This window comes from Geotrypetes seraphini, chromosome 14, assembly GCF_902459505.1.
Source record: "Geotrypetes seraphini chromosome 14, aGeoSer1.1, whole genome shotgun sequence".
Taxonomy (NCBI): domain Eukaryota; kingdom Metazoa; phylum Chordata; class Amphibia; order Gymnophiona; family Dermophiidae; genus Geotrypetes; species Geotrypetes seraphini.
In genome coordinates this window covers 58557966-58571777 of record NC_047097.1, presented here as the reverse complement: position 1 = coordinate 58571777, position 13812 = coordinate 58557966, and the positions used below count along the sequence as shown (strand labels likewise).

The 13812-nt window shown below is 38.2% G+C and overlaps 1 protein-coding gene across 6 annotated transcripts in view; it reads left to right on the top strand.

Moving 5' to 3' along the window:
- The window catches only part of LOC117347976 (large neutral amino acids transporter small subunit 3-like), a 50007-nt gene that overhangs the window by 14404 nt on the left and 21791 nt on the right, over positions 1-13812 (top strand). For all 6 annotated transcript variants that reach the window (XM_033919515.1, XM_033919516.1, XM_033919514.1 and 3 more), the window contains 5 exons: positions 812-867; positions 1101-1177; positions 2053-2145; positions 2248-2384; positions 10558-10634. In XM_033919515.1, the coding sequence (XP_033775406.1) occupies positions 812-867; positions 1101-1177; positions 2053-2145; positions 2248-2384; positions 10558-10634 (440 nt within the window). The remainder of the gene's footprint in view (positions 1-811; positions 868-1100; positions 1178-2052; positions 2146-2247; positions 2385-10557; positions 10635-13812) is intronic.

Here is a 13812-nt window from a genome sequence, read left to right as displayed (position 1 = left end):
CTTAATACTTTATAACTCACAGACCTCAGTGATACCATCTGTATGCCACTAAACTTTTAGATCATACAGAATATCGGTATCCCTAATCGTCATTGGTCTCTTATAGTCATTTTATTCTAGTTTTAAATATTTGTATTAAAGTAATATACTCATCTATACTACGCGGGTGGGGGTAAGCACTCCGATGTAGTCCTACGTTTCGCCCCTAAGGGCTGTGTCAAGGAAATCCCCCTCAATTCAAACAGCTCATGCTCCGCGCGCTATAAAATTGATTCAGGCCCAAATAAGGACTGCTTAAGATAAGGGTTAATATGTGACAGGGGTCTTGTGACAAGAGGGGAGGGGGGAATGCCTCAGCATTCTGTCACAAGGTGCTAACATTTTTCCTTGCTTTAGAATGGCCGCCTATGTGGCAAGAGGGGAGAGGGAATAATTCATAATTCTTTCACAGGGGCATCAGTGCGCCGATCTCGCCCTGTTTCAGAATGGCGTCCCTACAATTTGTAATAGAAAACGATTAAAAAAAGTCATTCTTGTTGGATTTATTGTGTTTCCTGTTTTTCCAAATGTCACTTGTAAGTGATATGTTAAATGAGAAATTTTGAAAAATTAAGAGTTAAAAAATAAAGAAAGAGACTATCAGTGTCAACTTGCAAACATAGAACTAATTAGAATAAAGACTGACAGAATGAGAGACTTGTGCACTTCAAGAAAGATGAGGAGCCTGTCGTGTGTGGCTGTGCTGTTAACTGGCATCTTTGTGTAGTATTGTTGAATAAAAGTTTTATTGGTATTTTTTTATTCCTCACAGCATCCTTTTTGCTGCCTCTTGTGCAATGATGGCCTTAGCTGGGTACAATCCACCAGGTGAGAACAATTCCTGGTTCAGAGCCTCTCTTGGCTTTCTACTTCCTTTTCTCTCTCTCTCTCACTTTCTGTTTCTCCTTCTCCATCCTGGGCTCCTTTTTTTTTTTTTCTTTCTCATAAGTTCACTCGCCTTTCTATTTTTGTCTCTCTTTCTCCCTCTCTTCTCCTTCATTCTCCCCTCTGCTCCAGCTCTTTCCACTTGAAGTCTGCCTGACGCTTTCTCTCTTTTGTAGTTCTTGCCCCGCTGATCTTCCCGGTTCTCTCAATGAATGGCTTTGGAGGAATCTGCCTCACCTTCACCTCCCTCACTGTGAGTACAAAGTCTCAGCCCTGTACTGTGGGGAGTGGAGGGGAGAATAATGTGGCTTTTCATTTAATCTTTTTAACAGATCAGTCTAGGGCTTGTAGGTTATGTCTGTCAGCCAGTGGATGGAAAGAGAGCAAGAAAGAAGTTCTTTGTACCATGCAGTTAACACCTCAGTATTTTTCTATCTCCCGTGCAGATGGATGACAGCTAGAGTGCGGCGCAGTGGTTAAAGCTACAGCCTCAGCACCCTGAGATTGTGGGTTCAAACCCACGCTGCTCCTTGTGACCCTGGGCAAGTCACTTAATCCCCCCATTGCCCCAGGTACATTAGATAGATTGTGAGCCCACCGGGACAGACAGGGAAAAATGCTTGAGTACCTGAATAAATTCATGTAAACCGTTCTGAGCTCCTCTGGGAGAACGGTATAGAAAATTTGAATGAATAAATAAATAAATAAATAAATAAAAAGAACTGCGGCAAAGCTTTCTTTTCATGGAACTGATTGTGAGGCTCCAAAGAATAAGTAACACAGATCAATGAGTTTTGTCTTATGGTTTTTAAGATTCTAGTGCACTGTTTTTTGGGGAGGTAACTTTGGGACTCTATGCACTTTATTATCTGATTGTATGGTTATATATTAGAATGAAGATATTTATTTTAGTAATAATGATTTACAATAAATAATATTGAATTGTGTAAGAAGTGTATGATCAATTAGCTTCATTATTATATGATTTATTTAAATTTACGTTTGAAGCTGTTTTTTTGCTATATTGTTTCCCAGTAATATGTGTTTAATAGAAATTCAATAAAATATAATTATATATGTATATTTTATGTTAAGTTTTTACTCCTCTCTCTCCTGTCGTACTTGTAGCTGACAAACATGTTTGGGAACCTACGCAGTACCTTCCTAGCACTGATGATCGGGTCTTATGCCTCCTCAGCTGTGACGTTTCCTGCAATAAAGGTAAATCTTGGTGTCACCAGTGGGGAAGGCCATTCATGGCTCCACCTGCAGGATGTATCTCTTTGGTTCTTCATTGTTCTGTTATTTGTGATTTGCTTGCAGGTAATCTACGATGCTGGAGTTTCCTTTGTCACTATCATGTTGTCCTGGTCTAGCCTGGCCTGTCTCATTTTCCTGAACTGTCTTATTAACTGGCCAAAGGAATTTTTCTCAGCACCGGAGGAAACAAATCACATGTGGTAGGTGTGGAGAGGTGAAATGTTCATAGGAAGGGAGGGTGGGAGTCAAGAAAAGAACAAAATGAGCAAGAAACTGGTTTGGGGGGGAAGGTGTGAGAATACTGGGATGGTATAGGAGTGCATTTTGTGGGAGATGGGATGGTTTTGGCATAGGATTCTGGAATTGGTGAACAATGGATCTGAACCAGAATTTTCTTATGAGGATGGTATAATAGCCCTAAATGGGAGGGTAGGAGGGAGGACTGTTGGCTTTGGGAGGCTGGTCTAAGAGAGCTAATGACTAAGAGGAGCTAATGACTCCAAATGGACTACATTTTCATAACAATAAAAAAACTCAACAAGGAAAGGATCATTCTTATACAGATATAAGAATCAGAAAGTAGGATGAGACAGTGAACCTCCAAGAAGATAAGAAACTGAGTCCCAGGGGTAAATAGCAATCACAATATTTATTCATTGAAAAGCTTAGAGAAAAGACTCTTATCAAAGCTTTTCAATGAATAAATGTTGTGATTGCCATTTACCTCTGGTACTCAGGCCTAGATTTTCTAAAAGTCATATTAAAAACCGATGGGCTGCTGTCGCAGCTGTTATAATAGCGATTTTAAAAAAGTGAGTCATTCTGCCAAAAATGCTCATGCAAGTGAGATTGGTGAAAAGTAGCGAAGACTTGCTAAATTTGCATGTGCCCTTCGCTGGTGATAGTAATGGGCACATGTGCAGAATAAAGGCAAAAAAATTCCCAACAACAAAAAATCAAGCCTTCCACCCAACAGAGGGGGAGATGCCCAATCTCTCCCGCCACCAAGAAACATACCTGCAGTACCCCCTCATCAGTGGGAGAGATGCCCAATCTCTTCCACTGCTAAGAAACATCCACTGGCAGTGGGAGAGATGCCCAATCTCTCCTGCTGCCAACTGACACACTCCCCCAGGAGTGGGAGAGATGCCTAATTTGCCCTGCCGCCAACAAACACCCCCCCCCACGGTAACGGTAGAGATGCCCAATCTCTCCTGCTTCCAACCGACACACTCCCCCAGCAGTGGGAGAGATGCCCAATCTCTCCTGCTGCCAACCAACACACTCCCCTGGCAGCGGGAGAGATGCCCAACCTCTCCTTCCGCCAACTGACACACTCCCCCGGCCTTAAACAATCTGGGCCAATCAGAACCTCAGGCCCCTCGGGGAGGAGAAGGCCTGCCATTTTGAAGAGGCGGGTCAGCTGGCTGGAGGGAGTAGGCATTCCTTTGGCCAGCCATTTGAAAGTAAGGTAAGGGAGAGAGGGCAGAGATCATTGGAGACAATTGAGGAAGGGGGGTGTTGCATGACAGCAGGAGAGTATGGGCATCTCTCCTTCTAAGGGGGGTTGCAGGGAGTGTTGGTTGGTGGTGGGAGAGATTGGGCATCTCTCCTTCTTCAGTGGGTGTTTCTTAGCGGCGGGAGAGATTGGGTATCTCTCCTGTTGCCAAGGGGGGCTATAATACACGTGCTCAAGAAGCATGCTTTTACTACTCCCGCTAAAAAATAAATAGCCAATTTATGATTCTTCCTGTAATTTTTTAATTTTTTTTCATTAGCTACAGTCAAAACACATGCCACAAGATGCACTTTAATCATCTGATAAAAAGGAAAAAAGCATTGTTATTTTTAAAAAGGCAGAATGCGGATATTTGTTATATACTGTCAAATATTGAGTCTAAAAAACTGGAAGGTGGTTGGGTCAAACATTGTTTTTTCTCATCAGCTATAGGGAAAAAGGCGGGTGTTACTATTTTAGTGAATAAAAAATGCTCTGCCTCATTTAAATTAAAGGCATCAGATTCTCTTGGCAGATGGGTACATGTGGAAATGAGCATGGGAAATACTACCATGACGCTGTTTAATGTATATGCCCCTAATTCAAACCAAAATGAATTTTTTAAGACTCTTTAACAACTGATTCTTCCACTGGGTACTTCGAATTTAGTGGTAGCTGAAGATTTCAATGCTGTTATGGATCCTTTGATGGATAAAAACTCAAGAAGAATTATAAAATCATTAGGATTAGATAATTTTGTACAATCTTGTGACATGAAAGATATTTGGCGGATCCTTCATTTTGATGGTCGGGAATTTTCTTTTTGTTCTCATGTTCATAACTCTTTTTCAAGAATAGATTACATTTTTATTTCAAATCAATTAGTACATCAAGTGACACAAGCTGCCATTGATCCAATCATTATATCAGATCATGGTGGGGTGTGGATTGAACTTAAAGTTGTAGATCAGGATATTAGTAGACCAATATGGAGATTTGATAATACAATGCTTGCGGATCCAATATTTGTGAGAATCTTCTAGTAAAAATGAAAGATTATTTTCAATTTAATGACACGGATGAAATCTCCATGGAAGTATTATGGGATGCTTTTAAAGCATCCATGAGAGGACAAATTATTTCTTCGGCTCATCTTAGGAAACAGGTCAAAAGACAATTTTCTGATTTAGAGAAAGAAATAAAAATTTTAGAATCAAAATTAATAGAAAAGTGGGAATATTCTATACAACAGGATCTTTTAAAAGTTAAAGGCAAATATAATGAGATTTCATCTAAATTGATGAGGACAGATTTATTTTCTCAGCAAACTTTGTATTATGGAAACTCAAATAAGGCGGGAAAAATATTGGCAAACTATCTTAAAGCGAAAAAAAGGAAAACAAAATTAATTGCCATTAAAGATGAGAATGGTGAAACTTTTACTCAAATTGAACCTATTTTAAAACAATTCTTAAAATTTTATAAATCTCTGTATTCTTCTGAGACTTATTTAGATAAAGAAAAAGATGGTTTAGAATTTTTGAAATTATTAGAGGGTCCTAAAATTCCTGAACATATAAAACGAAGTTTGGAAGAGCCAATATCATCAAAAGAATTAGGAACAGCTTTGTAGTCCCTTAGAGTTGGATCCGCTCCAGGTGGAGATGGTTATACTGTAGAGTTTTATAAATCATTTCAAAATTTCTTATTGCCTTATTTATTAAATCTTTATCAGTCTCAACTTATTAAAGGTTGTATTACAGGCACTATGGCAGAATCTTTAACTATAGTTTTACCAAAGCCAAATAAAGATCCCACTTTGGTTTCAAATTATAGGCCTATTTCTTTAATTAATGTAGATGGTAAACTTTTAGCTAAGACATTAGCTTTACGATTGGCTAAAGCTCTCCCTTTCATTATAGGTATGCATCAAACAGGATTCGTTGCTCAAAGACATTCATCTCATAATACTAGACTGGCATTTCATATGCTATATTTGACAAAAGCCATGAAAGATTCGGCTTTTTCTGTTTCCTTGGATGCAGAAAAGGCCTTTGATCGAGTGGAATGGACCTTCATGTATCAGGCAATGGAATGGTTTGGTATAGGTTCAGGATTTATACAAATAATACAAACGTTGTATAGCTCCCCTGCTGCTAGATTATATATTAATAATATGTTTTCAGAACGTTTTAATTTGCAGAGGGGGGTTAGACAAGGTTGTCCCTTATCTCCTTTGCTATTTGATATTGTTTTGGAACCCTTATTATTAGCTATTCAACAGGTGAAGGAGATACAGGGTATTCCGCTTTCAGATAGAGAGTATAAAGTATCAGCGTATGCGGATGATATCTTGCTTTATTTGAGGAATCCAAAAACAACCATTCCATGTTTGCTTGAGTTGATTGAGAAATTTGGAAAATTTTCAGGTTATAAGATAAATTGGAATAAATCAGAAGTTCTTCCACTAAATGTACATTGTACAAAAGGTTTATTTGATGCATTTTCTTTCGTTTGGAAGGAAGATGGTTTAAAATACTTAGGAATTTGGATTACAAAAACAGTGGATGATACAATAAATATTAATGAAAAATGTTTATTACAGAAGGTAACAGAAATGTGTGAGCAATGGAATCCTCTACATTTATCTTGGTGGGGGAGAGTACAAACTGTTAAAATGATGATTTTACCTGTAGTTTGTTACCAAATGGGGATGTTACCAGTTTTCTTTCAGGGGTCTTTTTATAAAAAATTAAATAGGGTTCTAACAAAATTTATTTGGCTGGGTAAAATTCCTAGAATTGCTTTAGTGTCCTTGCAAAGGCCAATTGTGGAGGGTGGGGTAAATTTTCCTAATTTCTATAGGTATCATCAAGCCTATATTTTGCGTCAAGGTATGTATTGTATCCTCCCAGAGCCCATTGATAATATACCAGATTGGTTCTGGCTAGAATGGAGACTCATGTTTCCTTTGCGTCTTGGTCATGTTGTTAGTATCAAAATGCCAAGGTTATATAAAATGAAACACTGGGCACTCAAATCACCACTTTTTGAAAGAAGAATATATACATATAGCACCTGGTAACAGTAAGAAGTGATCCCACTGCTATTACAGCACTTCTTTCAGAATGACTTCGTTATTATGTTTAAGGTCCTCAGCGGGCCACCACACACTCAAATTATTTCATAGTGTGGGGCTTTATGCTCCCATTCGTCACTGGACCCGTGTATATAACTATAATTTTTATTGAAAAAGTTTTTTTTTAATTGTAATATATAAATACTAAAAGTACTTAGCTTATGGTTTTGACGCTAGCCGGGAGGGTTCAGAAACATCAGCCACCAACATGTTTCGCCCGTGTAACTCAAGGGCTTTATCAAGGCTCCCTCTCCCGTTCATAATCAGTTTACTCCCACCATCGCGTCGTATACGAAAATTTGAGTGTGTGGTGGCCCGCTGAGGACCTTAAACATAATAACGAAGTCATTCTGAAAGAAGTGCTGTAATAGCAGTGGGATCACTTCTTACTGTTACCAGGTGCTATAAGGTTATATAAAAAGCATAAAATATATGTTGATACCTGGAAAACTTTATGATATATAAGTAGTCTAACTCCTATTCCAATAAATAAATCAACAACTCAAACGATTTGGCTAAACCCCAAGATCAAAATTGGCGGTTTTAAAATCATCTGGAAGCATTGGATGGTGGCAGGAATCTGTACTTTGGAGGATAATAACTAATGATAAGCTGCTAGAGTTTTCACAATTGCAACATAAATTTGGTCTTAATAAATCACAGTATTTTAGATGGTTGCAATTGAAGCAGGCCATTCAGGTAGGGTTCCCTGAATGGAAAAATCTTAATAATTATCATAGCCTGGAATTCTTATGCTTTCAGATGGATTTTCTGGGACACCAGACCGCACAGTGGTATAAATTAATATCTGGATTTGTAAATAAAAAACCAAAAAACGGTCTTAGAGACATTTGGAGCATTGAGATTAAGCATCAAATTAATGCATCTCAATGGCTACAACTTTGGTCTTGGAGGTTAAGATGTACAGTATCAAGAGACAAATATGTTTTTTTCTTTTGCATAGAGCTTTTTGGCCCCTTGTTCGTTTACAAAAATTAGATAGCTCTACGTCTAATAGATGTTGACATTGTCATCTTGAGGCTGGGACATTAGATCATCTTTTATTCTATTGTCCATTCATATTATTATTTGGCCTCAAATAAATAGGATGATGGAAAATCCGGTAGCCTTGACATATGATACTATTTTATTCGGCACGACAATGAGAGCAAAGAGTCAACTTTTGTCAAATAATAACAAACTTTTATTTATATTGACTGGAATAGCAATTCAACAAATAACATACAATTGGAAAAATTATGACAGATTAAATTATAACTTTTGGTGGAATTCAACAAATAACATACAATTGGAAAAATTATGACAGATTAAATTATAACTTTTGGTGGAATTCTGTATGCCATATATATAAAATGGAATACAACAAAATTGATGGAACACTGATAGTGTATATAATGCAATTTTAATCAAGGGAAAAAAGACCTCAAAATACCCCTATATTGTGTTCAATAAAGTCACAACTGTTTTGGGGTTAGGTATCATCATAGGTCAAAAATCCTTGAATTTTATATAATTTTTCTAATTTTAATTGATTTTCATATTAAAAAGTTTTATCTTTTATTTATCAATATAATGAATATCAATTTTCTATTTAAATTTTTCTATTTGAATTTCTCTTCTTGACAAATGAGCATTTAAGTGACCAGCAACTGTTAGTCTAATACCATGATAACCATTTTGTTTGTGTTTAGAAAATGATTAGCACTTATCTTTAATGACCCAACGGAGGCTTATTGATTTGCCAGTTAAACTTTCATTTTGCTCAAAGATCTGCACTGATATATGTCACCATCCTTTTCTTTGCTCGATCAAAAAGTGCTTGATCGAGCAAAGAAAAGGATGGTGACATATATCAGTGCAGATCTTTGAGCAAAATGAAAGTTTAACTGGCAAATCAATAAGCCTTTTCATTACCCCTGAAGAAGCCCATAAGTGCGAAACGGATGGGGCCTCCGTTGGGTCATTAAAGATAAGTGCTAATCATTTTCTAAACACAAACAAAATGGTTATCATGGTATTAGACTAACAGTTGCTGGTCACTTAAATGCTCATTTGTCAAGAAGAGAAATTCAAATAGAAAAATTTAAATAGAAAATTGATATTCATTATATTGATAAATAAAAGATAAAACTTTTTAATATGAAAATCAATTAAAATTAGAAAAATTATATAAAATTCAAGGGTTTTTGACCTATGATGATACCTAACCCCAAAACAGTTGTGACTTTATTGAACACAATATAGGGGTATTTTGAGGTCTTTTTTCCCTTGATTAAAATTGCATTATATACACTATCAGTGTTCCATCAATTTTGTTGTATTACATTATTATTTGGATATCACTTTGTTTTCCATTCTTTAATTCAATATATATAAAATGGAACATACAATAGCAACACAGAAAGGAAATTTTGGTAAATTTCAGAAGATCTGGGGACCATTAACAGACTTTTGTAATGAATGATAACATTCTCCCAAAGTAAGATATTTGATAGGAGGGGAAGTGGGTGGGTATTATTTTATTCATCTCATAATGTATATGAATATATCAATAGTTTTGCTGTATTAGGATGGAATTCTGTAACGGGATGGGAGGGTTTTCTACTTTAATAATAATTGTTTAGATATTAGGTGTATTACATAATATTCAAGATATTATAGAATATAAATATGTAATGAAATGTTGTATTTAACGTGTTACATGAAAGTTAATCAAGTGTGTATTTATAAGTTCGTATGATTTTATCTAATACACCTGTAATATGCAAAAATGAATAAAGAATTCAAAACAGTGCTGTCACTGTATCGGCAACCCCGGACCAGTTGCTGATTTTTGTCGCCAAAAGCTGACGCTGCTCTTGGAGAATGACTTGCAATTTTCAGGAATCCACCAGGGTGCTTGTTTCAATATTCAAGAGCCCATTTGCATGGCCGTGTCAGAGACTGCTAGAAAGCTCGCTTTATAGTTACACTTATTTTATTTGATATACTGCCATTAGCCAAAAAAGTCAAAGGGAAATAATTTTAAAAACAACAATAAAATAAACACAATAGGGAAATATATTTCTGTGATTTTTACAGACCATGACAGGAATGAACCTTGCTCATGAGACAAGAGTGTGCTCAATATGATCCTTTTCTCTCAAAGTTACTGTTAGGCTTAATAATTGGACTGTGTTGGAGAGCCTCCTTTCAAAGCTGGTGTTAGAGGAGTGCAAATAGAACAGGCTGAGGCTTGGGGAAGAATGGAGCTGGCCAAAGGCAGAATGGAGTGAGGCCAGGCATCCAGAATTTTGCAGAGAAAAATATGGTAACCGTAGCTCACAGGTTTTGGGGCCCCCTTACAAATTTCTGCCATAAGCCACCATATGTCTAACATCAGCCCTAGATGTAAAATGTGCATTTGGAAGTTCTGTATAATCAAGCTGGCAGTGTCCAATGTAGTTGGGGCAATTTCTGTAAATTTCTGCTACCTGTACTATTCTTGAGAATTTTCTTTCTCCAGTCACTATACAGAACAGTTATTTGGTCCTAGCATTTCTGTTAACAAAGTACTAACTATGGTGAAGGGATGGTATAAGAAGCGACTGTGTAGGAGGAAGAGTGGTGGTATAACAATGCTGCCTGTGAGTGGGAGATGGTATTGCTGCTATGAGGAAATGCTGGTGCTTCTAGATGGTTATGAACATGTCTTTTCCTTCTTGTTATTTTCCAGTAAGAAGATTAAGCCGAGTGGTCCAGCTTTGGACCAAAATGTAACTGGCGACCTGCAGCAAAAGGCACCCCCTGCCCGTATGTCCCATCTCTAGGGGTAGGAGAAGGGGGAATATGAGGACAGTTACTCATTAAATAGAAGAGGTTTGTGTGGGAAGGGGCTGCAGCAGCCTTACACAAGATAGATTTGTTTCTAGAGGCCATTTTGATATGCCCTATGGGAGATGCATCACTACACGTTAATGTAGTAAATTTGTATTCTTAAAGGTTCATTTGATAAAAACTGCCAAGCAAATTTAGAGTGAATAACACGTATTTAACCCACAGTGGTCAGAGTTTCTTTGTACCTGGATATCAGGGAAGCTCTCTGGATCCTGTCGATATTCAGTACCAGAGATGTTTTAGGACAGGTTTTCTGTTTACTGAACTGACTTTCTTGGATAGTTACCTGTTAGTGTTGTTAAATATCCACAGTGCTAGATAATTTCTGGCTTCCCTTAGCTCTGCTCCCAGACTGCCCCGGCACTACCTGAATAGTGTCAATGCGGTTAGGCATGACATTCTCTGGATAATATGTTGATCACTGACTGGGCCTGCTGAGCATGTGCTGCCTCCCTTATAACTAGTTTCAAGAATATTGGCCCCACAGCTTTTTCAAAGATAATTATCTTTAGGATAAAAATTCCTCTCTTCTGTGCCTAAAAGTCTTCACACTGCTCATACAAAGCGATTCAGGTGCAAGTTGTGTCTCTAAACTGTAATACTGTGGGAGGCTTTGTCCTTAATATAAAGTTTTATTCCAGGACAAGCAGGCAGCATATTCTCACAGATGGGTGACGTCATCCCAGTATGGACAGTGCAAAAGTGTACTGTCACTTAAACTTCTTTAGAAGTCTCGAAACTGCCCGTAATGTGCATGCATGAGTGCCTTCCCACCCAACGTCAGTTCGCGGGACCATCAGTTCTTAGTTTTCCGCGGAGCTAAGAAGACTTGTGTCGTTGGAGTCTCTCCAATTGCACTATTTTGTTCCTTTTTGTACCTTCCTGAGTTGTTTTTTTTTTTTCATTTCATTTATTTTTATTTTGTTGTATTTAGATTTCTCGGGGTTTCTCTCAAAAATTGTTCTTCAGCCAGGTTTCTGACTAGCGGCATCAACTCTTTTTCAGGCAGTAAATCAATTGACCCTTGGAGGAAAAAGCCGCATCATTTGGTATCAACTTCCTCGGTACCAATGCCAATGCCATATTTTGCTAGCAAGACTATGGGTGATGAGTATTTTGGGTAAGGTATTGGAATGGTTTGGATCATTTTTGGAAAACCATTCTTTCTGTGTTGAAGCGAATGAGACAAAGTCAGACTGGGATTCTTTGCCCTGTGGGGTTCCACAGGGATCTGCTCTTTCAGCGGTCCTGTTCAATATTTATCTGCTTTCGTTGTGTAAGATTTTGCGTACGTTGGGTGTTAAGTTTCAAATTTACGCTGATGATATTCATTTTTTTCCTATTGTAAAATCTCAAGATGACGCTGTGTCATACCTAAATGACTGTTTTACTGTCATTCAGGATTGGATGTTGCAAAATCAATTAAAGCTAAACGTCACTAAAACTAAAGTGTTATATATAGGCCGTGGGAAGAACATGACATGTTACCCTTCTGAGATTTCCCTTGCAGGCAAGGTTGTCCCAGTGCACAGGCAATGTAGGTAATTGGGTGTAGTGTTTGATTCCACTTTGGGCTTCAAGGCCCATATTAAGGCAGTGATATCTGGCATGTTCTTTAAATTGCGTCTACTTCGGAGGTTACATGATTATCTTTCAGATGATAATTTTTGAGCAGTTATCATGTTGATAAGAAATGTAAAGTCTTGCACATAGGAAACAGAAACCCGATGTACAGCTATACGATGGGAGGGCTGGTAATGGGTGAAAGTAGCCTAGAAAAGGACTTGGGGGTACTGGTGGACAAGACAGTGAAGCCGTCGGCACAGTGCGCAGTGGCCTCTAAGAAGGCGAACAGAATGCTAGGTATAATCAAAAAAGGTATTACAACTAGAATGAAAGAAATTATCCTGCCATTGTATTGGGCGATGGTGCATCTGCATCTGGAGTACTGCATCCAATATTGGTCGCCGTACCTTAAGAAGGATATGGCAATACTCGAGAGGGTTCAGAAAAGAGCGACACGATTGATAAAGGGTATGGAAAACTTTTCATATGCTGAGAGATTAGAGAAACTGGGGCTCTTTTCCCTGGAAAAGCGGAGACTTAGAGGGGACATGATAGAGACTTACAAGATCATGAAAGGCATAGAGAAAGTGGAGAGGGACAGATTCTTCAAACTTTCGAAAACTACAAGAATGAGAGGGCATTCAGAAAAATTAAAAGGGGACAGATTCAGAACCAATGCTAGGAAGTTCTTCTTCACCTGGAATGCGCTTCCAGAGGGTGTGATAGAACAGAGTACGGTATTGGGGTTCAAAAAGGGATTAGATAATTTCCTGAAGGAAAAGGGGATAGAAAGGTATAGATAGAGGATCACTATACAGGTTCTGGATCTGATGGGCCGCCGTGTGAGCGGACTGCTGGACATGATGGACCTCTGGTCTGACCCAGCAGAGGCACTGCTTATGTTCTTATGTTCACACCTCTGCTCGACTATTGTAATTCCATTTACTTAGGGTTGCCCAAATGTGTCTTGCGTGCATTGCAATTGGCACAAAATGCTGCTGCAAGCCTTATTGTTCATTTGATCATATCACACCCGATACTTGCTTCATTGGCCGCCTGTTGGTATGCGGGTCAAATTCAAGTTTCTGTGTGTGGTTTTCAAGGTGTTGCAGTATAATTGTCCGGCAAGTGTTCGCTCTCTTTTACAGTGGCATTGTCCTTTGCGTGATTTACGGTTGTCAGACAGCTCGAGATTAGAAATTCTGTCATTGGTGGCCGTGAGGCTTACAGGGAACCGCAAATCTATGCTCTCAGTGCAAGGCTCAGTGCTTTGGAATGCCTTACCTCTGTTGTTGCGACAATCAAATGTGCTTTGGCATTTCAGAAGGGGTGAGAACTGCATTGTTTGAACACTTCTTTGGAGTAAGCGCAGTGACAGTTTGAGGATGTGTAGTCCTTTTTTATATATCTGAGAATGGGGGCCAAAATTGTGCATTATTTTGGCGCAAGCCATGTGACAGTTTGAGGATGTGCTGGTTTTTTTTATGCTGTTTATTGTGCTGGGTTTTTTTGTATTTTTTGTGTGATT